The following is a 26,335-nucleotide window of genomic DNA, read 5'->3' as shown; positions in this document are numbered from 1 at the left end:
AAGGGTACAAAAGTTTTGTCCCTAATCTGTCTCAGAAGTCTGCAGTTATTTTATGCTGTATTCCTGCTAATCTATATTTAGAAAGTGTATAGCACCCAGTATGCTAATACATATTGGCAGAATAGGACAACAAATATTAGCACCAGCGTCCCCACATCATGTTTCACCGCACTAGCGGCGTCATCAGGGGATGGGGCATAGGCTTTAAGCCTCAGTCTAAAGCCTTACACTTTCTAAATATAAATTAGCAGGAGTACTGCATAAAATAACTGCAGACTTCTGAGACAGATTAGGGACACAACTTTTATACACTTTGTATAATCTTTATTTTAATTAACAGAAATAAAAGTTACATTTTATGGTCTTCTAGTGAGGGTTTATTTGGGGTTCTCTCTATATATATTTTTTAACAACTATCAAAGCTTATGATAAGAGGGTTTATGACATTGTTCTCATAAAAAGTATCAGAATGTTTCTGGTTTGTTGTATTGTTCCAGTAAGACAATTCCTGCCCATGTGCTATGATAGGACACAGAAGGGTATTTTCGGTTTCGGATCCTGTTCTTCGTTTTTAACATGCTTCTTTTTCGGAGGACATGATCAATGTACACATGGAACACCTTTCATCAGAATGGCCATCATGAAATACATTTCTCCTACAGTGATCACAAATGATCAGTTTACAGGAACTTTCCTCTACAAAGTCAATTGTAGTTTCAATAGCGCTGAACTGTCATACCAAATATAATCCATGGACAAGCGTAACAATTTCTGGAAGAAAGCAGCCATTTTCTCTAAGCTCCAACAACCCTTTTAAAGCGCATTCTTATTTCTACTCAGCAGTGAGAGTATTTCCTTCATCGTTCTTCTTTTTCCATTGGTATGGCTGACAGATCAGTGATAATAGGGTGCTTCACTATATGAAGGTTGCTCATGGTGTATACTTCTTCAGTGATGATGACTTTTCAGAGGGAGCTGTATCCAGTGGAACCTTTTATATTTAGGTTTTCCATATTCTTCAGAACATGGAGCTATACCCTTCATATATGTATACTCCATTTCCATTGTTTCCTCTCATCTCTACTACTATATGTGCATTTATGACAATCTTTAGCATTCGGGTCAGTAAAGATGTTTTTCTATTTATATTTCTAGTTCCTAGCAGTTATAACAATACAGAAACCCAAAAGAAGAAATATTTTCAGCCTCATCGCATTGTCTGTCTATCTTACCTACTGAGCCCGATTGAAGAACATAGAACAAAGCTGTAAACGGAAGACATTTAATTTGGAGATGATACCACTAGAAATATATCGTAAATTTATAAGCACTGGTGTATTCTATGCTAAAAAAAATTTAATTATAATTTCATTAACAATAAAAATTCAGGCGCAAATTAATACACCACAACACTAAAACACAAAGTAAACAAACAGCAAGTGAAGTGCGAATAATGAATATATACGCCATGTGCTCCAGCAGGAATACTTTGTCTTCAGCGTAAACTGTGACATCTTGGGAATGCTGGTATATTTCATTTAATTAAAAAACTGAAACAGAAAACAGAATACATTATCCGTGAATGCCCTGGTATTATTAATGTTATTAATTACATCGTACTAATTAAGCTGCTATATAATAATATTGTCGTCAATAAATTAACCTTTTATTCCAAACAAATAAAAATATTTTTTTCAACAGTGTCACATTAACTGCTCCTGTTTAATGGCTTTTTTCCATCTTCAGAAGCAGAGTCCACCGTTCCCCAACCTCCTGACTTTTTGATTGTAGGGGTCGGAAGATACTGCTTGACTGATGATTCAGGCCAGCAGAATTGGTGAACCTGGTCTGTGTGTGCTCCAATGCTGCTATGTGAGGCGGCACTGAAGCTGGCCCATCTCAGGAGCCAACCCCTCTCTAGAGTGATCTTAGAGCTATCCCCCAGTAGCCACCTCTCCTAGACAGCAGCGTTGGCTGGTCCCCTTGACAACAAGGAGGAAACATTGAAAGAGAAGAATACAAAGATCAGGAAAATGTAGGCATATAGAAACATGAAAAATGACAAGCTAACTGAATTTTGTAATTGCTACCCAACAGAATTGACGTGAATCGATTTTTAGAACCTGGTTCACCAATAATCTTTGGCCACTGGACTACAACCCTGAGAGCTGCCTTCTACATGATGGCATCCACAGCTCTTCTTTTGATTAACCAGTTTGGTACGAAATCACATGTGCATCACAGCGCAAATATACATCAAGCCAGGCTGGCCAATCAAAAGAAGAGCCGCAGATGCTAGGAGATAGGATAAGGTTCTCAAGAATCCCACCAGGGGGCACAAATTACGGACGTGGCCTGTTTATTGATTTGCACAAACTCTACTATCTATATTTACATATTAAAGTCAATAGGAAAAAGACCTTCTAAAGCTTCCATACAAGACCTGCGCTTGAGGCTAATAACCATCTTGAATCTTAATATTAATTATACACCAGCTTTATTAATATTTGTTATAGCGCTGTTATGTATTTATTTTATGTAAAGTTTTGTAATGATTTGAAAAAACAAAACACCCATTTAAAAAGACTTTAAAGAGCTACTAAAAACTAGGCTAACAACCCCATCTCATTACTATCAGGTTAAAACAAAGTATTAGGCATTAGGAAACAAAAAAGTAATGGAGATAGACAACTGATTAATACTCCTGTCCAGCGCCTAACTCTATCCCTTAATCATGATTTAATGTTCCATCCCTCTGCCAAAGGATCATAGTATTTACATATTATTCATGCAAAAAATATTATCTTTTGTCAGGGGATAGGACATTAAACCATGATTAAGGAATAAAGTTGGGAGAGAGACTGGAATATTAATCAATTGTCTATTCACATTACTTTCTCAGACAGAGTTGTTAGCCCAGTTTCAAATTATCAATTAAAAGTGTTTTTCAGTTTTTTTTTTCAGGCAGTGACAATGTTTAAAAAACGTAAACCGTCTACTTGTTATCAGTTTGCGTTATGAATACTGAACAATGAGGTCACTACAAGAAATTATTTCAGTGCTGGCTCTGAAGAAGATGTGAGAATTATTGTTAGGGTGTACAACAGCAAATCTTAAAGGGAATCTGTCACCCATTTTTAGTGATATCATGTAAAGATATTACTCAATTGTGCGTCCCATAAGTATTCTATTAGGACTTCTGATTCCCCCCGACCCCGCACCTTTGATGCATAAATATCTTTTTTATCTGGGTGGAGATGTTTGGAAATCGCGGCGGTCCGGTTCGATGGGCGGGGTTTATTCGCCTTCTCCCCCCTCCTCAACTTGCTGAACGTAATCTTCATCTGTGAATATCACAGATGCCATTGTTTTCCATGCTTGTGCATTGAAAAGGCCTCCGGCGCTTGCACAGTATGCTTTGCCCAACTGTGGGCGAAGCATATAATCAGTTCTGCGCATGCGCCTATATTTTTCAGCGCGGTCTATGCCTCGGAAGTGTGTCCTGCATGTGATGACTTCCGGGGCATAGACCGCACTGAAAAATACTGGCGCATGCACAGGACCGATTTTATGCTTTGCCTACAGTCGGGCAAAGCATACTGCGCAAGCGCCGGAGGCCTTTTCAATGTGCAAGTGCAGAAAACTACAGCATCTGTGATATGCACAGATGAAGATTACGTTCAGCAAGCCGAGGAAGGGGGGAAGAAGGCGAATAAGCCCCGCCCATCAGACCGAACCGCGGCAATTTCCATACATCTCCACCAAGATAAAAAAAGGTATTTATGCCTCAAAGGTGCAGAGTCGGGGGGAATCAAAAGTCCTAATAGAATCCTTATGAGACACACAATTGGGTGATATCTTTACATGATATCACTAAAAATGGGTGACAGATTCCCTTTAAGGTAATAAGGGATTGGGCTATTAGTCTAAGCTGCAGCCAGAGGTTTTTAGGGTAAGTTTACACTTGCCGATTTGCAGCTGTTAAACAGCTGCCAATAAACCACATGTAACAGCTTGTTTAGGTCAGCCAGCCGCTCTTCCAACTTCCATGCGCATAGAACGATCATTAAATATGATCTTTCAGTGCGCATAGAGTATCATTGTTCTTGGCAGCACATCTCCTGTAATCACTGAATGCAAGCTTAAAAGTCATTTCACCCGCACAAATGATCGTTTTGCTTGTTCATCGGTTTATTAGCAGCCTATTTAGACAGGCCAATTATCGTGAAATAAGCACTGTGAATAAAGAAGATTCAAGGTGCTACCTTCAGGGGATCCTTAACCCAATTTGGAATAAAAGGGTTATATAGCCAAAGAACTAAGTATCTCTGATGTTGAATCAGATGACATTTTATTGCCTAAATAAAAAGCAAAATTTTATAAAAGACAATAAAAACATTAAAACATTTGTTGTTGTAAAAAAAAACCAACGCGTTTCGGCCATGTAGGTCTTCATCAGGTGTATACTAAAATGATTTTTTTGTAAGCTATTTATACCCCATTAGCACTGTTATGAACAATCGTTTCCAATAGTCAGTCAGTGTATATAAACCCTAACTCTCTTCTGCCCATATAGTGTGCATACAGATATAGCAAAGGTCATCATGACTTACAATCAGAGTTGAGCGAATATGTTCGGAATCGGTCGCCAAATCTGAATTTGCCATATTTGTTCCATATTAGTGCCCTATTCATGCCGAGTTTATGTTTGACAATCGATTTCGAACATACTAGGTCATTTCTACTCCCATTGACTCCAATGACATTTCGGCTGTGTTTGGCGAATAATGCAAATACAATATTCAACGCCAATTGTAATAGGAACCGAATTTTTTTAAAAATTTGCTCAACTCTACTCACAATGCATGATCTTCATAATTTGTCACAGAAGGTTACCTCACTTAAGATCATTAAGATAATTTCAAGTGCAACTGTTATAACATTTTTTACATAGCGTAGACACTGCAAAAAGCTGTCGATCAATCAAGGTCTGCATCTTGAGACTCTTGACAATCGCACAGAGCACTGATTTGAAGTGCACAGCTTAAAGGACAGGGTATTGGCTTGATAGCAAGTCTAAGAGTCTTTTCACAGCTGTGTGAGAATGAGTGTGCTGACCCATAGACTCACTATTGAGCCTTAATAAATTGACCAGTGACCGTGTTTTGTACTGTAATATACTAGTACTGTGTTATCTAAGTCAGAATAGCCTCTGCTAGATCAGTATATACACATTTAAGGGGGAGGCCAGAAGGTTTTATGCAAAGTGTGTAGCCTTTGTTAGTGCTAAAACGCCATCTCTGTGCTTCTTGTCGTCCTCACCATAATAAGAAGTTTGGTATAAAATAAAGCTTTGAATAATCTCATATGAAGCAGATGGCATCATGAACTGCTCTACTGAAAGGACGAGGGTTATCATATAGTGTAACCATAGTATCCAACTTGATGCTGAAACAGAAAAGAAGCTCTATAACAACAAATAGATTCCAAATTCTTCATTCTTGGCATCAACACCGACCTACTGAACTCACTAGTTGTAGCAAAAAGTCCTATACTCCATATATCAACAGATCAAAATATATTAAATTTGTCTACAAAAATGATTTCTACCATCCGACATGTGAGGTTCTAAAGGTCTAAATCTAAAAGTTATGAGCGCTAAGGTTTAGTCAACCACAAAAGAGCTACACATCCTGGAAATCTGAACGTATGTAAAGTCAGGTTTGAATAAAGGATTAATGAAACAAATACTAGAATTGCAATGTGTGTGTAATGTGTGTATATTGTAGAACAAACCTCAAGAAGATGAATTTCAAGAAGATCAAGAAGATCAGCATGACATTATTGCCTTTGTGAATGTGCCTCAGAGGCGAGCACAAAACTCAAAATAATTGAAGATAACATAACAGCAAAGAACCAATTTCCACATTTCCAAATTACATGTAAAACCATCAGAATAATTAGCCATAGGCCTTTTAAACCTGTAAACCTGGATATGAAGTTTAATTATGCATGACACTTGTGTATTCCAACACGTGTAAATGTAAATTGCAATCTTTAGTGTTCCAAGGCATTGCTGCACTTACAGGTTTCAGATTTTTAGACATTTTCTGTTCTGTTTAATGCTTTGCAACAGCTCATCTGAGACGAATAACAAGCGTTGTTTTCATCTACTATAGAAAACAATCAGAATTCTTTAATTTTCCTGCTCATCTGACACCGGTGGTCTTCTTACCACAGACACAGCGAGCTTTGACTATTTATCATTATAATTGGAAAATTCCTGGTAGTGGTACAATATGAGACTAAGAAAAATTGATGTAGTGTGTAAAAATTCTATAAGTGTCATGGAATTATTAATTCAAAATAGGGATAAAAAAATAAAAGCATGTCTTATATGTTTTCTAGAAATGTTATTCCAGTTGTGAATGTTTTACTTCAAAAATGCATTTCAGAGAAAACATACTTTGCAAAGAAATCCATGGATTTTTGTGTCTTAGCCCATTCTATTTGAATGACAGATCTCTCTCCATGCGTACACAAAGGGTGAGACCTATTAGTCATGGACAGTAGAGTGGAGAATCTGACTGTTGATCTGGGATGCATTGTTCCTGCCCAGCTTACAAAGTACCGTATTTTTGGATTATAAGACGCATTTTTTCCCCCAAATTTGGAAAGTGCGGGTGCGTCTTATAATGCGGATATACCTTATCGGTACCATTGCTGCAGGCCGCAGGCTGGGATGAGGTGGTGTCCAACAGTGCTGCGGGTGTCTCCGATGCTGCGGTAGCTATGCCGACATTTTGTGAGATGCGCAGATGGAGATCTCGACACCAAGATCTCGGGAGATGAGATTTCAGCACTGAGATCTCCTCTACCGAGATCTTGGTGCCGACATCTCCATCTACGCATGCACCACCCCCCGGCGGCCATTTTCCTGGAGTCCACCGCATAGGAAACCATGGAACTGCGGGGGGGCTCTGGCCTTTCACAAAATATTGACAGAGCCTCAGCAGAACTGCCGGACACCCCCCAGCACTGGACACTCGCAGCGGCGAGCCACAGATCGGAACACCCCCTCATCCCAGCCTGCGACCTGCAGCATCACCCCACTCCTGCCTCCTCCAGCAGCGACCCTAAGACCCTGCTTCACCACAGCCACCACCCCCGGGACGCAATAAGACACATGGATTATAAGAAGCACCACCATTTTATTAAAAAAAAAATTCTTTCCTATTTTTCTCCTCAAAACTTGGGGTGCGTCTTATAATCTGGAGCATCTTATAATCCAAAAAATATGGCATGTTATCTCAGAAATGCCATAGCCTTTTAGAGTATAACATTTTTGGCTGCAATAAAACAACCAGTTTGTGATTCATGCTGTCTGTGGTTCGAGCAGCATGAATCAGATGACAGATTCCCTTAAACCACTGTGTGAATCTCATAAATATTTTCAAGCTAAGTACAGTCATCTGCCCATAGTTAAGTGCCATGATGTATTAGTAGATATGCTCTAGTCATATGGTGAGTCACACATGGTTACAGTCATATGTTAAAGTTTGGGCACCCCTATTAATATTAACCTTTTTTTCTTTATAACAATTTTGGTTTTTGCAACAGCTATTTCAGTTTCATATATCTAATAACTGATGGACTCGGTTATATTTCTGGATTCAAATGAGGTTTATTGTACTAACAGAAAATGTGCAATCTGCATTTAAACAAAATTTGACCGGTGCAAAAGTATGGGCACCTCAACATAAAAGTGACATTAATATTTCGTAGATCCTCCTTTTGCAAAAATAACAGCCTCTAGTCGCTTACTGTAGCTATTAATGAGTTCCTGGATCCTGGATGAAGGTATTTGTGACCATTCCTGACGCTGCAATGGAGCGTCGGGAAGGTAAGCATACCAGGATGGGATGGGGGCCAATCATACCAGCTTAAGGATGGGGCCCTGCATACCAGGATAGGGATGGGGCCATGCATACTAGGACAAGATAGGGGCCATGCATACTAGGACGAGAAGGGGACCCTGCGTACCAGGATAGGGATGAGGGCAATCATTCCTGCCTGGATAGGGATGAGGAGGACCATTTTTACCAGAATAGGGATGAGGAGGCATGAATACTATGATGGGGATGAGGGACATGCACACCAGGATAGGGATAAGGGGGCCATGCACACCAGGATAATTATGAGGGAGCCATGCACACCAGGATAATTATGAGGGAGCCATGCATACCAGATAGGGATGAGAGAGCCATGCATACCATGTTAGGGATGAAGGGGCCATGCATACCAGGGTAGGGATGAGGGACCCATGCATACCAGGGTAGGGATGAGGGAGGGTCAAACATACCAGGATAGGGATGAGGGGGCCATGTGTATCACAATGGGGATGAGGGGACAATACACCAGGATAGGGGATATTAAGTACAGAATTGACTGCATTTTTTGCTTCAATTTTTTTCTGATTTCCTCCTCTAAAACCTAGGTGCGTCTTATGGTCCGGGGCGTCTTATAGTCCGAAAAATACGGTATATGCCTTACTCTTGGTCTGATTTTTGTTGGTTTGCCACTCCTTGGAACGGTAACAATGGTCTTGAATTTTCTCGATTTGTACACAGAATATCTGGCTTTGGATTGGTGGAGTCTGGACACTTTAGAAATGATTTTGTAACCTTTTCTGAACTCTTCTGAAGTCCTCACAAATCGCCTTTGTTCATATCATGATACACTTCCACAATTGTTCAGACTTTGATAAAATCCTGATCTTTAAATAAATCATGTTTCCCACTCGCACCTTCAAATTATCTGATACCAGATTATCTGATACCTCTGTTCAAACAGAGGCTGGACAGACATGTGATGATTTAGTGAACCCTGCTTTGAGCAGGGAGTTGGACCAGATGACCCAGGAGGTCCCTTCCAACTCTACCATTCTATGATTCCTAATGGTTCACAGTTGTGCCTCTCAGACATGTAATATTGGTTCATTTTTTAAAAATGTCAAAGTGTAATATTTTAGATTCATTTGTTTGATTTGGTTCACACAAATAAATCAACATTATAATACTATATAAGAGAACTCACAAATGAAAGTAATTACTAGAACATACCTGTATGGATAACCATGATATTTTGAGCGGAAAATTGACAGTAGGAAACTGAAGAAAAAGACCACAAGGCCTAGTCCCACTAGACATATAACTAAAAAAATCAAGAATAAACCTTAATTATATACAGAAGTCACACACATTGTACATAAGTTTGGAGTATACAGTTCTACATATCGATTATTTGTAATAGAAATTACATAAATAATATTGGAATTATGCATATAATAACATATTTAGTATGCCTTACACACAATTTGTATTATAGTCAAATAAAATTATGTAAAATGATATCTCTACTAATATAATATATGTAATCTACTATAAAATATAATATATATCTACTAATATAGTTTTTGTCTGCTGTATATATGTTGGATTTATGAATAGGTCAATAAAGGCATTTCATAGCTAAATGTGTTAGAGGTTTAAAAAAATAAAAGCAAGAACACAGATTTTTGTAAGTAAATTCTTTCATTTGCAGGCTTCCTGGCTTGCTGATTGCTTTCCCGCTGGTACTGGGTGCACAAAGTTGATATGATGAAGCACACTGCCAGCTATAGACAGGGCTTTGAGCTATGGTGGAGCATTGCTCGGCTTACAATATTCCTATTTATAGAGCATCACAATAAGCATAAGTAATTTAGCATAAAATGAAACATACATCAAACCAAATTTTATATTTTCACATGGCATAAATGCTAGGAGCTCAAAATACAACTCTATGTGACACAGTGTAAAATGGGATTACTTTCATAATTCAAGTCACTGTATATGCCAGATTTATTATGCTTCACAAAATTATGTTTGACTGAAATGCTTAGCTAAAAGTAAGTGCCTCCATCTCCATAAAAATGAGGTTAGTGTAGAAGATATTGAAAATGCCATCTCATTTTGACGTCTAAAGCCAAACCGTTATGTGGCCTTAGAACTAAGGTTATTCCTAATCCAAATTTCCCAATATTTGGACGTAAATCTCTGAAAATAAGATATAGGTTGTGGTCTCAGGGTCTGGTATCATCCTTGTATAACGTACATTAGGTAGATTTTCTTAGTTCTGGTGAATAGATAATTTACCGATATGACATATACAGAATGGGCTTTACAATATATAGATGTTCGGCCATTCCCGGGTTTCGGAATATATAGATGTTATAGTGCTGAGAAAGTGCAACTCTTGCGGCACTACGATTTCTTAATGAGTTGTCAATAAGCTGGTAGAGACATTTTGCTAAACTCCTTGTAGGGGGCAATTCATTAAGTTTGGCATAGTGAACGCTAGTCTTAATGAAGTGCTCGTGGAGTTAGGGTCACCTGATTCATTAAGCAGCGTGTGCCACTTAGTGAATTAGGCGCAGGTGTTAAAGGGAACCTGTCAGCAGTTTTGGACAATATAAGATACGGCCGCTGCCTTTCAGGGCTTATCTACAGCATTCTGTAATGCTGCAGATAAGCCCCCGATCAGACCTGAAAGATAAGAAAAATAAGTTTTATTATACTCACCCTGGGGGACGGTCCGGTTTGATGGGTGTTGCGGGTCCTGGTTCGGCGCCTCCTATCTTCTTGCGATGTACGCAGGCGCTGGGTCTCTCTGACCTTTCCCGGCATCTGCGCACTGCAGTACTTTGCTCTGCTCTCAACAGGGCAGAGAAGTACGCCTGTGCAGGAGTGTGATGCCGGGGAGCCATGAAGCAAGCAGGAGGGCGTCATCGCAAGAAGATGGGAGGCGCTGGACCCATGACACCCAACAGACTGGACCGCCCCCCCAGTTGAGTATAATAAAACTTATTTTTGTTATCTTTCACGTTGGATCGGGGGCTTATCTACAGTATTATAGAATGCTGTAGATAAGCCCTGAAAGGCGGTGGCCGTATCTTATATTGGCCAAAACTGCTGATATGTTCGCTTTAACCAGCGTGGACTGCTGCCAGGAACGTACGCCAGTCAAGAACCTGTCACACCAATGCAATGCCCATATTGGCAAAACCACCACACATAAAGCTACAAACATCACTGTAATTGCATGACAGGAGCTGAATAGGCAATTTTATGAGGTCAGGTTCCCTTTAATTAAAAATGATCAAAAAGTCACATGGCACCAATAAAAACAGCAGCATGAGATGAAAAAATAATCCTTCCTACAGCTCTGCTGATGGAAAATCGGCGACTCAAAAACAAAAAATTCTTTTTTTTTTTCAAACAGTGTATTTTATTGTACAAAAATAATAATAAAAAAGAAAACAATATAAATTTGGTATTGCCATGTTTGTATTAATGTAAAAAGTAAAGTTAACAATTTAGTTACATAGCAAATAAAAAGTACAATTTTAAATGCAAAAATAATGGCAGAATTGTTGCTTTGCTTATATTGTTCCCCAAAAGGGTTTATAAAAGTCTGTCACTTAGTTACATGTAATCCAAAATGATGCCTCTAACTAACGCAACTCATCCAGAAAAAAAGTAAGTCCGCATATAACTTATGCTGCTGGGAAAAAAAATTAAAAGTTATGACTCCTGGAACACAACAATAGAAAAATGAAGAAAAAAATGGTCTGGCATAAAGGGCAAACCTGGCTGTGATGTCAAGGGGTTAAATTTAAAATACTGTCTGAGGGGGCTTCAACTCCAGGGTTATTACTTATTGCATCTTGTCTGGACTTATGTTAGGGCAACATGATTTTTTATAGTACGTTATAAGCTTTCTAATAACTGTACCCCATATCAGTGTAGCAGTATTCCCCCTTCTAGTTGTTTTACACTCGGTGTACTAGGCTGCATATACAGTTCATTTTCACACCAGTATATTCTATTTCTTATAATGGTGCTTTAAAATAACTCACTTCTTCTTTTTCCCACATCTCCTTTCGAGGTTGCGGCTTCATTGAGGAGAACCATTCCCATGGTGATTGCAGCATCTATAACTGTGGTTAAGGAGTCCTAAAATGTCATGATGGTTGAAAGAGACACACGAGTCAACAAAATCTGACAGACTGAGCGCCTAGTCACACTTTCATGGTCAGATTATGTTGAAATAGTGAACATAATAGAAGCTGAAAACATTTTATAAATTACAATTCTTTAATGGACATAAATACAAGTCAAAATGTCCCCGGTCAATGTGTTTTCTACTGCTCAAAAAAACACTTTCTAGCAGTTCTACACATTCCTAGGTATTTTGTAGGTTACCACGTTTGTCTTAGGTCACTTTCTAAAGTGACCAAACTGCAGTCTAACTTAAAATTGCATAAAATAATCACATTTCTTAAAGAGATGTATCTTCATAACCATACCATTCCCCAAACCCAAGCGTTCTGATGTGCCGGTGGCAGTGCATTCCTTAAGGTCAACAGTTCAGACCAGCGACGTTTGTACGATTTGTCAGAAACGTCCTCTCTCCCAAAGTACTAGCGGAGGCAGTTAACCTCTGTATTCTGGGAGATGCAGAAGCAAATTGAGGACAGATCAATGACAATTATGATTGTTGCATCACTCTATAGTATTAATTTTTAGAGCACCATTGATTCCACGCTGCTGTACATGAGACTGGGTTACATACAAAATACAAATATAAACTACAGTGAACAAACTAACAATGACAGACTGGTACAAAGGGGAGAGGACCCAGCCATTGTCGACTTACCGTATAAGGGATAATGAGGAGACAGTAGTTGGGGGAGTTGCGGCAACTTCGTGATGGTGAGGTGGGTTTTTGTACACTGTATGCTTTTTTGAAGAGATGCGTTTTCAAGCTTTGTCTGAAAGATCCGAATGTAGTGGACAATCAAACATGATGGAGCACTGAATTCCAGAGGACTGGAGAATACTTGGGAGAAGACTTGGAGTCGATTGGGCATGGAAAGTACATGTGTGGAGGAATAGAGATTATTTTTGCTATCAGCAGCACATCGCATGTTTACAATTTACTGCCAATAACAGAGATTTTTTTTTTACTGGTATAAATGATCCAATCACCCAACAGGAGAGCGTTTTTGCCATTCGACCAGTGATTGCTGGGATGTTTACATGGGCAGATACTTGGGAACTAGTGTTCTCTTGAAAGCTCATTTGCCAATTATCTACTTGAAAAAGTAACCATAATCTGTAAACCTTCTAATCCACACTCCAACAAATAAAAAGCTAAAATGTTGCAATACTAATAACATTTCTATTGGGAGTCACCATGTTCAATTCATAAATAAAGGATTTCCCGTTGTCTATTATTTCATACTTTGCCAAAAAATGCTAGGCTATCTATAAAATAATAAAGCAAGTTCTATAGATTCCCTAGAGTATCAAAGGTCACAATGAAATAACCTTATGTCAAATATTACTGAGAATGCTAGCCAATCAATAGAATACATTCATTTCACACAATGCCCGTAACCTATACATAGCCAAGTGTTGTAGAGAGACGAGCACTTGTGTGTCCATCAGGTAATCAGGAAAGCTTGTTACCCACTGGACGTGAACACTGTATATGCCTAGTAAACGACAGAAAGTAGAGTTTTACTTGAGGAATGGATACAGAAAGTATATAACAAAATTATATCAAATTTTATTTTACCAAAAATACCGCAATACCTCATTATTTTGTCTGTTCTCTGTTATAAAATCAAATATCCAAACACAGATTGGAAAAGTGGAAATGATATCCTCTGTATTTGAGTGGCAAAGTGCTTGAGATATTCAGATTACCTATAAAAACTATTATTAGTCTTGTAACTATTATTATTCTTATAATAAACTCTTCTAATACTTGGCTGCCCAGCGCTCCTCTACTGATCAATAGAAATAGTTACTTCAATAGCTGGTGAATAGATTATAATTATGCAAAGAGAATGATGCTATGTAATTAATGCGGATCCCAAATTTGTTGATCTTCAAATGAATGCTCACTGAATTGATGACAGATGGTTCTTGTCCAAAAGACGCATGATTTATTATTTGATTCTAGATGCTTTACTACAATATCGGTTATTATTATGTTATTGGCAGATGACATGATGTGCACATTAATAAGGTGAAAAATCTTCTGGCTTCTATAAATACGTTACAGTAACCAGGTCGTTGTGTGGAAGACTGTAGTGATCTCCGTGTGATGCCCTTGTCGGCAAAAAATAATAGATCACTAAATCGATCTTAGAAATCTGAAAGGAAGCATAACAAGCACCCTACGCTGTGACAATGTGCTGCAGTATGTTAATCTGAAAGACTATTTCAAGAGCACCTCTCTAGGAAACGCAACAATGGCGAAACCAAACAGTTCTCCTACGCCCTTCATTCCAACAACAAGACTGTCAAAAACTGCCATGTGTGTTACTATTACTAGAAAAGGGCTGCACATGATGAAAGCCAACTCCTTGTCAAGTCATTATATGTGAAATGATAATTGTACTACAAGTGGTAAGTATCCTTCAAAGGACAGTCCCCAGCTAATTGATAATAATGCAACTAATGCTTTTATCCTGTAAAATTACAGACACCATGCAGGATTTGGGAATGTTTAGTTTGCAAAAGAGAAGACTGAGAGGAGACTTAATAGCTGTCTACAAATATCTAAAGGGCTGTCACATTGTAGAAGGATCAACTTTATTCTCATTTGCACAAGGAAAGACTAGAAGCAATGGGATGAAACTGAATGGGAGGAGACACAGATTAGATATTAGAAAAAACTTTTTGACAGTTAGAGTGATCAATGAGTGGAACAAGCTGCCACGAGAAGTGGTGAGTTCTCCTTCAATGGAAGTCTTCAAACAGAGGCTGGACAGACATCTGACTGGGATGATTTAGCGAATCCTGCTTTGAGCAGGGGGTTGGACCAGATGGCCCAGGAGGTCCCTTCCAACTCTACGATTCTATGATTCTATGATGAAAAATTCAACAGGCTCCATTATAGTCAATGGTGTCCGCTGAGCACAGATGGTGTCAGCCATGAGGAAATGTGAACACAGCTGTGATCCTAGCCTTATGTCAACAAATTCTAAATTTTTGAATGTAACTGTATATAGTAAAGTAAAGCAACAACATAAAACCTGATCCTTCAGGCCCTTGAATGCAGAAATCTGCAAGCAGAGGCGGTGCTACTAGTGGAAAACTTTATTTTTGCCTCTGTATTTAATTTTTTTTTAGTTCTGCGCTGTGCAAAATTTTTGTGGGACATGTTCTTACATTTAAAAATTTTACTAAGAAAAATTGTATTTTAAGCATACCTGTCACTCATTGCGATTTTTCAGAATAAGCTGTCATATGTAGATACATGAAGAACAACACAATTTCTAGCCATAAAGACTTGTATTCTGCATTTTTCACCAGTTTTCCCATCTGCATATTCTATTTCTAATTTTCAGTTAGACTAGTTGCTATAAAGTCTACCAAAAACTGCACAGGCAGAAAAGAAGACCCTGCTCCCTTCTTTGTAGCATACCCTCTGAAGCAGGCGCAGCATGGGGGATATTATACAGCAGTACTGAGCAATGTAACTGTGAATCTAGCAGTAAAGTGAGAAACAACAGTAAATAGAAAGAGTTAATGTAATATTCAGAAAAAAGGTCCTTGTTTCCCAAAAAAGAATGTCACATTGTGCAAATTCAGTGTTCCCCTGAGTTCATTAAAATCTCCCTACCCAAATTCGATATTTCCTCTAGGATCTAGAAAGGAATTACAAAGATTTACACTATCAGAATGATTATTTTCTGTCATTTTACCAAATCCAAAAGAAATTTGGATGGTCAAAATGCTCCAAATATCTTAGTATCTAAGGCAAGTCTGATGTCCCGGGAGGTGACACAGAAAACCGGGACACGCGGAAGGCATCAGAGGTGGCAAAATCTCCAGGTTTGAGAAGGGACACATGAAAGACAACAGGAGCGGCAAAATCGCCAGAAACCGAAGTTGAAGCGGAACGTCGCAGAGTATCGGCAGGCGTCTTCACTCTCTGTTTAGGGGAGGTATTCCGAGCACAAGAGACGCATGCTTGAATATATTTTTTAGTGTCCCGAGCCCTGTGCGGCCACCAATAAGACCTTGCCAGGAGTTTTGTGGTCTGCATGTAGCCACAGTGACCACCCACCCTGGACGTGTGTGCCAAGCGAGAACCTTCGGCCGCAGGCGAGGAGGGACAAAGGTCTTGCCCGGCGGCACAGAGGTTGGCCACTGCGGAGCCCTGTTATCGTGGGGAACAGAGTGTTGACAGTGGTAACCGCAAGTGGAGCTTAGTTCCGGACTCGGCTCGAGACTGGTGCGAGACACCTCCATGGGCTCTGGAAGTGGACACTCTGGCTCTAGTGACTCCAGAGGTTCAAAGAGGTTGGGAGCCGGAGTAATCTTCTGTCTGGATTGAGCACGCTCCAACCCGCGCTCCAAAAAAACGGAGATCAATGCGGGTGGAAACGGCAATGAGCTCCTCCAGACTTGCAGGAACCTCTCTGGTAGATAGAGCATCCTTAACATGCTCCGCTAAACCTCTCCAAAACACAGGGATGAGAGCTCTATCAGACCACTCCAGCTCGGAAGCCAGTGTCTGAAAACGTACTGCATACTGACTGACCGAGAGTGATCCCTGAGTTAACGCTAATAGCTGAAGAGAGGTGTCGTGCGTGACCCGTGGTCCCAGGAAGACCTTCTTGATAGCTGTTAAGAACTGAGCAGAGGTCCGAACCTCTGGGTCGTCACGCTCCCATAGTGGCGTGGCCCACTCCAACGTCCTGCCCAAAAGAAGGGAAACAATAAACCCCACCTTAGCCCGTTCCGTGGGAAAACGCGCAACCAGTAACTCCAGCTGGATAGAGCACTGGCTCATGAAACCCTACAGGAGGCGCCATTGCCAGAAAATTTATCGGGCAACGGGAGGCGGGAAACTGTCGGCGCAGGGGAGGACGTGGACACACGTGAAACCTCCTCTGCGATTGCCTGAACAGCAGCCTCAGTAGACTTCGCAGTTGAGAAAGCACTCTCAAGAGTAACCAACCGGCCCTCCAGCTGCCGAATGTACTGTAGTAGTTGCTGCTGATCTGCCATTACTAGCCAGACCCTGACACTAGTACAATGTGGGGAACGGCGGAACACACTAAATAAAATAAATAATAAAGTGCGTTCGCTGCTCGGGGTCCACCGTGCAGTAGGTGTGAACACTGCTGCTAAGTAGTGACAGACGAGCAATATGGCAGAAATGCGCATGCGGGTTAAACGTCACCCAGGTGCACAGAGCAATCACTGTTTACGCACAGAGATGCCAGCAGAGGTAAACACAAAAGGCTGAGCCTGTTAGCGTCACAGGTCTCAGGTAAATGCACACACGGTATCCGGTTACAGGTGCAGGACCCAAGGCAGTGGAACTGCGTCCATCTAGACCTACCGTGCGGCGTTGCCACTGCGGACGCCAAAGAGAGCTGCAACTGCAGAGCAGCGTAAGACACTGCCGCTAGACGATAGTGCCGTGAGGTGTAGCACAATAGGACGCTAGTGTAGAGATGCGCTGACTACTGACTACTGAGCGCTGACTACTACTCTAATTCCCTATCCACATGCATAATATCAGAGGGAGGGGAGTCTTAATGAGTCAGTCACCAGAATTATACATCCGTCACCATTCACACATTTAGCAAGTAAAGTCTATACTAGCTCATGGCCGAGCGGCCATGCGGGCCTTTTATAGCTGTGTGCTGCCGGGACCTTCCAGATCTCTGAGATGGACCAATCAGATCTGGAGAAGGACCGGAGCATGTGACTCCCGCCCTCCAATGGGAGATCGTCTCGTGAGCATGCTCAGTGGAGCGGCAGAGGGACTTAGCCTCAGGATGGCTTGCTGTAGAGCAGCATGTGAGGCTCTGGATTCTTGTTGTGTAGCTGCAGGAATCCGACGCCTAACACAATCATTTGCCTTATGACAATGTAACTTCTTCCTTCATTAAGAGTGGCTCCCTGAAATTCAGGAAACAAATAGAACTTGTCTAAAAACCAAGTTCTGATAGTAACACCATAACTAACGGACTCCGTATAATGTTGGTTTCTCAAATAACAAGGCCTATGTAAAGCTTCCTATAATATATACTACAATCCAGAAAAAAGAGGAAGTATAAATAACACTGTAGAAGGACATGCAGTTAGCTAAAAACAGCGTTTATTAAGTCAAATAAAATACATACTCATTGTATGGATCACAAAAGGTATACATAAATACAGTGTGCACAATGGAACCACCAACAAAGGTATCACATGGACAAAAGTGCAGGGAAAATGTTACTATCATATGATTTTATTCTGGTGCACTGAATGATTATCTGCAAAACAGTACTGACAATATATAATGTATAGTTACACCAATGCACCCCCCTTGAATATGTAAATATTAAACAAAATCCCCAATAACATCATTTATCATGTAGTATAGGATGATTGTAAAAGGAGGAACTGCCAAGTAACATGTGCAAATAGTAAACCACCAGCTAAATCTTCCCAAACTAGCTAGTGCATGGCAGAACTAGAGAAGGCTGACAATGTATAAGAATTATATATCTATCTTCATCCAAAAGTGCTAAGTGCAAACTGCAATAAGATAAAGATATTATATAGCCTAATGGCAGTGCATAGAAGACAAGTCGCAAAGTCAGAAAGTCCCCTACCATGGAAAAGACATATCGCTATGTGGAAAAGTGCAAAAGCACAGCTGAAACAGTTAAATATACATGGCAGCTCAATGTGAATACCTGACCTGTAGATGGCAACCGTTCCCCGACGCGCGTTTCGCGTGAGCTTCTTCAATAGGGGGTAAGTGTGTATAAATGTTGTCTAAAGATCTATTTATAGTCATATCTCTCATTACCTGGGCGGTCTGTAATGGCGCTTGCTTCACATCACCGGCAAGATGACGTCAGACGGTTCGGCGTCCCACGTGATCATCCCATGATTCCTCGGCCCGACGCGTCAGGGCAAGGAGGAGGGAGGGCCACGCCAGGGACGCGTCACCATGGTGACGCACTGACCGGGGATGATTACAAGCGCGCACCGCCAGGATGTTGAAGAGAGGGAGAAAAAGAGGGAAGGCCACGTTTGGGACGCGTTGCCATGGTGGCAATCAGCAACAATTCAGAGCGCAAAATGCGAAGCGGAAGAGATCATATATGAAGGAGACTGAAATTGTAAAGAACACTATATACCGCAAGTGCCTCAAATGTCAGCAACTTATGAGTGAAAAGGAATCTATAAATGTGAATAATGAGATAATAGGTGAACTAACCATGTTGAAAAAGTAAAAAAAGATGAATATAAATTATATATAAAAACACCCCCATTTATTCTGTGCTAGTGTAAATAATACAAAAAGCATTGAAATATTTAAAACGTGTTACAAATGAATTTTGCATCTGAGGTGAAAATACCCTTATATAGACACCCCAATTATCTGATTGTATGTGTATATAGCAATACATATCTACAAAACTCTGACCCCTAGGAACAACGTGCAGAGGTGGCCTGAAAGGATGGAACTATTAACATCCTAAAAAGATTTTTTTCCCCGTGTAAGTAATAAAGTGAAATTAACTCCACAGGATTGTGGAGAAAAGTTAGACCACACTATATAAAAAGTAATCAATATTTTCTACATAAAGATAGAATCCCCAAAGGGGAACCATAGGTTTACAAAAAGTAACAAAAAATAAAGAGAATTAAAAAATAAACAATGTGAAGACCCATGTTCTCCTTCTGTCTCCACTTCACATTCTTCCTTCCAGTGAGGCTAAGATGCCTTGAGATAAGATCTCTGGTTTCTCCAAATAAGACTAAGGGTACCGTTACACCTAGCGACTCACCAGCGATCCTGACCAGCGATATGACGCGGTCAGGATCGCTGGTGAATCGCTAGGTGGTCGCTAGTGAGCTGCCACACAGGCAGATCTCACCAGCGACATCGCAGGGGACGGGGATCGCTACTTACCTGTCAGACGCGGCGATCCTGCGTCCTCCTGCCCGGCTCCACGCGTCGCTCGTCGCCACAGCAGGAAGCGCCGCAGGAAGCTGACGACGAGGAATGGTCCAGCAGCTTCTCGCGCGATCAGCGATAACCAGCGGGGGAGCCGGTCGGAGGTAAGTATCACATGCAGCGATATCGCTAGCAATATCGCTGCAACGTCACAAAATCGGTGACTTTACAGCGATATTGCTAGCGATATCGCAGTGTGTAACGGGGGCTTAATACAGATGGATCCATATTCAGTAAATACAAGAGTCCTAAAAACTAAAAATGTAAAAATTAAAACCACAGAAAGAAAGACATAACAACCTAAAACACAATTACAAGAAAGGGGCGAAACTCAAAATTTCATTTAACCCGTCAGGTTGAACAGAGCCTATCCTGAATATCCATTTGGCTTCTAATTGAGCCAAATTTTTCCTCCAGTTCCCACCCCTTTGATTGATATAAACCTTATCTATCCCAATCACGTTAAGGAGTTTGGCATTACTGTCATGGACTTGTTTAAAATGTCTCGGTATGGGTTTCAAATCCACATCCACAGTATTTTCTTCTGCATTCTGAATGTCTCTCACATGTTCTCTAATTCTCACTTTTAAAGGTCTTGATGTCAGGCCTATGTAGATCTTCTCGCAGGGACACATTGCATAGTACACTACACCTACCGAATTGCACGTTATATGTTTTTCAATTTTAAAGGACTTTTTCCCATCACTTGTCTTAAATGTTAGCGCTCTTTGCATATTTGGACATGCTATACAATCCATACATGGAAAAAAGCCTTTTTTCAAACCCTTAGATCCCCTAAAGATATCCACTTCTTCTCCTGCATGGTAACTATGTACCAGCATATCTTTCAAATTACGAGATCTTCGATATGTAATAGAAGGAATATCCATAATGTGCTTCTGGACAACCTGATCTGCTTTCAAGATAGGCCAAAATTTATTCAGTGCTCTTTTCATATCAGACCACTTTTCACTATAAGTTGAAATGAATATTACCTTTGGTTCTTCCTGTACCTTAATTCTCGATTGTAGGAGATTATTCCTTTTTTCCGCTACTGCTCTGTTATACCCTCGTTTTTTGCTTCTTTTTTAGTATCCTCTATCCTCAAATCTTTCTGTTAATACATGAGCCTGCTTTTTGTAGTCTATAGAGAACTAAATAAAAATAATACAAAAAAAAAACAATAAGGGTATGTGCACATGTTGCAGATTAGCTGCAGAATTTTCTGCACGGAATCTGAATCGCTTGGCAGAAAACGCAGGTAATAATCCACGTGGTATTTTGCAGGTTTTGTGCAGATTTTGTGTGGATTCTTTGCAGATTGCCATGCGTTTTTAGCCCTGCGGATTTCATTAATGGAATGGGTGTAAGAACGCATGCGGATCTGCAAAAAAATTGACATGCTGCGGAAAATAAACCGCTGCGGATTCCGTGCAGAATTTTCCGCAGCATGTGCACAGCTTTTTTTTCCTTTTGAATTACATTGGTTGGTCACACACTTGCGGATCCGCAGCAAATCTGCAATGCGTGCACATACCCTAAACCCCACAAAATAAAGAACAAAATCTTACATCAATAAAAACATATATTTAAGTAAAAACAAAAATAAACTAATAAAGTACACATATTTGGCATCGTTGCCAAGTCCAGAACGGCACAATCAATAAAACTATGATACTAGTTAACATCTATACTAAACACGTAAAAGAAAATAAAAAAATGTGACAAAAAAAACTATGGTTTTTCATCATGAAGTTGTGAAAAAAGTGGAATAAAAAGCGATCAAAAAGACAAATGTAAATAAAAATGGAATAGCTGAAAACATCATCTTGTTCCATAAAAAACAAATCAGGCTATGTGCACATGCTGCAGATTCACCTGCGGGTTTTTTCCCGCGGAACCACATGTAAAACCGCAGGTAAAGTGACCTGCGGTTTTGCTGCTGTTTGGCCTGCGGTTTTGCCCTGCGGTTTGAACCGCAGCGGAATCTGCAGAAACAATTGACATGCTGCGGAAAACCACAGCAAAACCGCGCGGAAAAACCGCAGCATGAGCACTGCGGTTTTGAAAATCCATAGGGTTACATGGTAAAGTGCCATGTCTGCGGAACTGCTGCGGTTCCGCAGGGCCGGAACCACAGCAAAAACCGCAGCGTGTGCACATAGCCTAAAGGTGTGAAACTGCAGCGGAATCCGCAGAAACAGTTGACATGCTGCGGGGAAAAAAAACGCAGCAAAACCGCGCGAAAAAAAACGCAGCGTGAGCACTGCGGTTTTGAAAACCCATAGGTTTACATGGTAATGTACCAAGTCTGTGGAACTGCTGCGGTTCCGCAGGGCCAAAACCGCAGCGGAACCGCAGCAAAAACCGCAGCATGGGCATACGCTGCGGATTCTGCTGCGGATCCGCTGCGGATTTGGTCTCTGCGGATCTGCAGCAGTTCTGCAGACAATGTACAGTACAATGTAAGTCTATGGGATTTACATTCTGCTGTGCACATGCTGCGGATTTTCAACTGCGGAAAAGCTGCGGTTTTGAATCCACAGAAAGAATTGACATGTCAATTCTTTCTGCGGATTCTGCTGCGGTTTGCTACCTATTCCATTGTCCAGGTGTCAAACCGCAGGGGAAAACCACAGGCAAATCTGCAGGTAAAACCACAGGTCATTTTACCTGCGGTTTTACCTGCGGATCCGCAGATACAAATCCGCGGGTGAATCCGCATCGTGTGCACATAGCCTAATACAGCTCCATCAGAGAAAGAATAAAAACAGTTATAGCTCTCAATACTGCAATGCAAAAACAACAGTTTTAAAAAAAATAGTTTTTATTGTGAGTGAAAAAAAAAAAAAAAAAAAGATTAAAATGTGATATCGCTGTTGGTCTGAAGAATAAAGCTGCCTTATCATTTTACCACATGGTGAACAATCTCTGAGATGCTGGTATTTGTTCATTTTACCTTCAAAAAAACATAATAGAAAGCAATCAAAAAGTATTATTTGCCCAAAAAGGTACTAAAGAAAAAGTCCAACTCATCCAGCAAAAAAAAAGCCCTCACAGGACTCTGTAAGCAGAAATATAGAAAAATTATAGCTCTCAATATATGGTGATTCAAAAACTTTTTTTTTTAAATAAAGTTTCTTTTAGCATGTGATAGTAGCCAAACCTAAAATTGCATTGACCCAATGAATAAAGTCATTTTATCACTTATGTTGCACAAGTAACGACGTAAATAATAAATAAGACTAATTCTTTACCTGCTATTGAATTATGTATTCTGCCTCCCAAAGATCACAGTAAGGCTCGGCGCACATTTATCCTGCACTCTGCACTGAGCGCTTACAAAGGGGTTTCCGTGTAAATCTCTGAAATACGTGATTCAGACATAATGAGGCCGATGGAAGCACTGCAGATGCAGTCTGACCTGTGATCCAGCAGTGTCCATTTTTTAGGATTGCATAAAAGTGCCATCGGCCACAGTTTTGTGAACTTCTGAAAAGGACACCACTGAACAGAGGTCAGATAGAGTCCAGAGTAACTCTGTTGCCTCATTATAGTGAATGGATTCCTTGGTGGGTTTCATCTGAATCACGTCATTCGGAGATTTAGATGGAAACCTGTTATGAATGAGTCACCGAGGAGGAAAAAACAAAAAGCCAGAAAACCGGAGAGGTTGGTAACTAGCGGATTGCAGACCCCTGATCCTATCCACAACAACTAGCAGTAGCCGTGGAGCGTGCCTACGGTGGTCCTAGACACCTCATCACGGCCGGAGAACTAAATAAGCCTAAAGAAAGAAAGGGAAAATCTAAACTGCCTCAGAGCAGACCCCAAAGCAATAGACAGCCCCCAACATGTATTGTTGGTGAAACAATATGAAAACACAGATACAGATAGAAAGATAAGCTGAGCAAAGGATGGGGCCCTCGCTAACTAGAAAGGACAGGAAAGAAAAGCTGCTGTCTGCAATCACGCAAAAAACCCTGCCAAAAAGAATGTCCAACACGTCTGATAGAAAAAGGCCCTGAAGTTGATAGACTTCAAATCACTATATCAGCACTCAGGTATATTCTGAAGACAGAGCAAAAGAGATCAACTGATCAGAGACAAAATGACTTCACCAACAGAGGGAGTCCAGACAGAGAACTCACTACTCCTCTGTCAGCACAGCCAGCTCCATAACCCTCACCAGAAGCCAGAGGCAAACCCGAAAATGAGCTCACAACAGAAACCCCAATATAAGTGCTCAGCACCACGTTTGGTATTACTATAGCAAAGAGAGTCTGCTTAATATATGGGGTGCGAGTCTCCAGAAGCATGAGCTGGGCACAATGTATGGGTGCTACAATGGTATATTTGCATTTTCACTGTGCAACGTCCATTGCTGCTTGTTTCTGGAAAATAACCATGAAGTCAAGATCATCACTACACCAGTTTCTGAATTCCCAGAGAGGTGTAATTTCCAAATTGAGGTCAATAGAGGGATGTTTCTGCTATACTGGCACTTAGGGGTTCTGTATATGGAGTCTGCCAATTAAGCTAGGAAAATTGGCACTTCAAAAGTCAAATAGCACTCCTTCTCTCCCGAGTCTGGCCATGTGGCTAAACAGTACTGTACAGCTACATATGGGGCATTGCAATGTTCACGAGAAATTGTGTAACAAATTATGCAGTCAATTTTACCCATTCCCTCTTATGAATGTGTAAAATCTAGGGCTAAAACAACATTTTAGTGGCAAAAATGTAGTTATTTTTTCCTCACTACTCAATGGTACAACATTTTTGAAACATATTTGGTGTGAATATGCTCACTGCAAAGCTAGATGATTTCACTATGAAGTGTAACTTGAAAAATGGGTTCACTTATGCGGTGTCCAGCTGTTCTCATACCTCAGGGGATCTACCAATGTAACATGTTACCCACAAACCATTCAAGGCAAATCTGCACACCAGTATGGCGCTCCTTCCCTTTTGAGCTTTGCATTGCGCTTAAAAAGTTGTTTTGGACCACATAGGGCATTGCTGTATAGAGAAGAAATTGCCTTACAAATGCTGTGGTGCATTTTATCCTATTGACCCTTTTGAAAATGACATTTTAGTGGAAGAAGTGTAATTTTTCAATTTCACAGTCCAAAATAATACAATTTTGTGAAATACCTCTGGATTTAAAATGCTCACTACACCCCTAGAAGCATTCTTTGAGAGGTGTACTTTCCAAAATGGGGTCACTTGTGGGGGTTTCTACTGTTTTGGAACTTTGGCGGCTCTCCAAATCCTACATGGGATCTGCAATCTATTCCAGACAATTTTCCACTGCAAAAATTAAATAGCACTCCTTCCTTTCTGAGCCCTGCCATGAACCCAAGCCAGAGTTTCTGACCACATTTGGGGTTCTTGCGGCCATTTTTTTACTGTTACCCTTTTGAAAATGAAAAATGAGGGGCAAAGACAACATTTTTTAGGAGGAAAACATAATTTTTAATTATTTTCATGGTCCAATGTTTGAAAATTCCGTGAAGCACCTGTGAGATCAAGATGCTCACAAAACCTCTAGATAAATTCCTTGGGGGGGGTCACTTATGAGGGTGGTTTCCATTTTTTAGGCACATCAGGAGATCTGCAAACGCAACATAGTGTCCAATATTTATTCCAGCTAATTTTGCGCTTTAAAAGGGAAACAGAGCTCCTTCCCTTCCAAGTCCTGCCATGTGCCCAAACCTAAGGCAACTAATCGAATTGCATTTGTGCACGATTATCACCCTCTAGCCTATCGGATACACTCAAGTATCAGACGTCACTGGCACCTCCTTACGACAGCCCATCCCAGTGTAAGGGCATTTAAAGAACCATTCCTCCCCTGTTTTAGGAGACCCCGCAATGTAAGAGACATCCTTATTAAAGCGGATATAGGCTCATCCCGTCCCTCTATACATCAACGTTTTCTTAAAAATCCTAAATTTGGTACCTTCCCCTGCCTACAATGTACACAGTGTAACAATATCCAGAAAGGAAGCAACTTTTATCACCCCCACACAGGCAAAAAGTATGATATCAGAGAATATTTTACTTGTGACAGCTCCTTTGTGATATACATCATCAAATGTCCGTGTGGACTACTTTATGTGGGAGAAACCACACAACATGTTAGGGATCGGATATCCAAACATAAATCTATGATAAGGTGCAAAAATATGCTTCTCCCGAACCCTCATCATTTTATCACTGCCGGCCATACCAT

The 26,335-nt window shown here is 40.5% G+C and overlaps 1 protein-coding gene across 3 annotated transcripts in view; it reads right to left on the bottom strand.

The window, feature by feature from the left end:
* Positions 1–326: 326 nt before the first annotated feature.
* TUSC3 (tumor suppressor candidate 3) overlaps positions 327–26,335 on the bottom strand; it is a 523,143-nt gene continuing 497,134 nt past the window's right edge. For all 3 annotated transcript variants that reach the window (XM_073583599.1, XM_073583600.1, XM_073583601.1), the window contains exons 8-10: positions 11,960–12,034; positions 9,123–9,213; positions 327–1,550 (exon numbers count right to left, since the gene is read on the bottom strand). In XM_073583599.1, coding sequence (XP_073439700.1) covers positions 1,535–1,550; positions 9,123–9,213; positions 11,960–12,034 — 182 coding nt within the window. In that variant the 3' untranslated portion in view covers positions 327–1,534. The remainder of the gene's footprint in view (positions 1,551–9,122; positions 9,214–11,959; positions 12,035–26,335) is intronic.

This window comes from Dendrobates tinctorius, unplaced genomic scaffold (genome assembly GCF_039654945.1).
Source record: "Dendrobates tinctorius isolate UK_male_01 unplaced genomic scaffold, ASM3965494v1 ptg000079l, whole genome shotgun sequence".
NCBI classification, from domain to species: domain Eukaryota; kingdom Metazoa; phylum Chordata; class Amphibia; order Anura; family Dendrobatidae; genus Dendrobates; species Dendrobates tinctorius.
The sequence above is the reverse complement of the archived record's forward strand: the minus strand, read 5'-3'. Positions and strand labels throughout refer to the sequence as shown.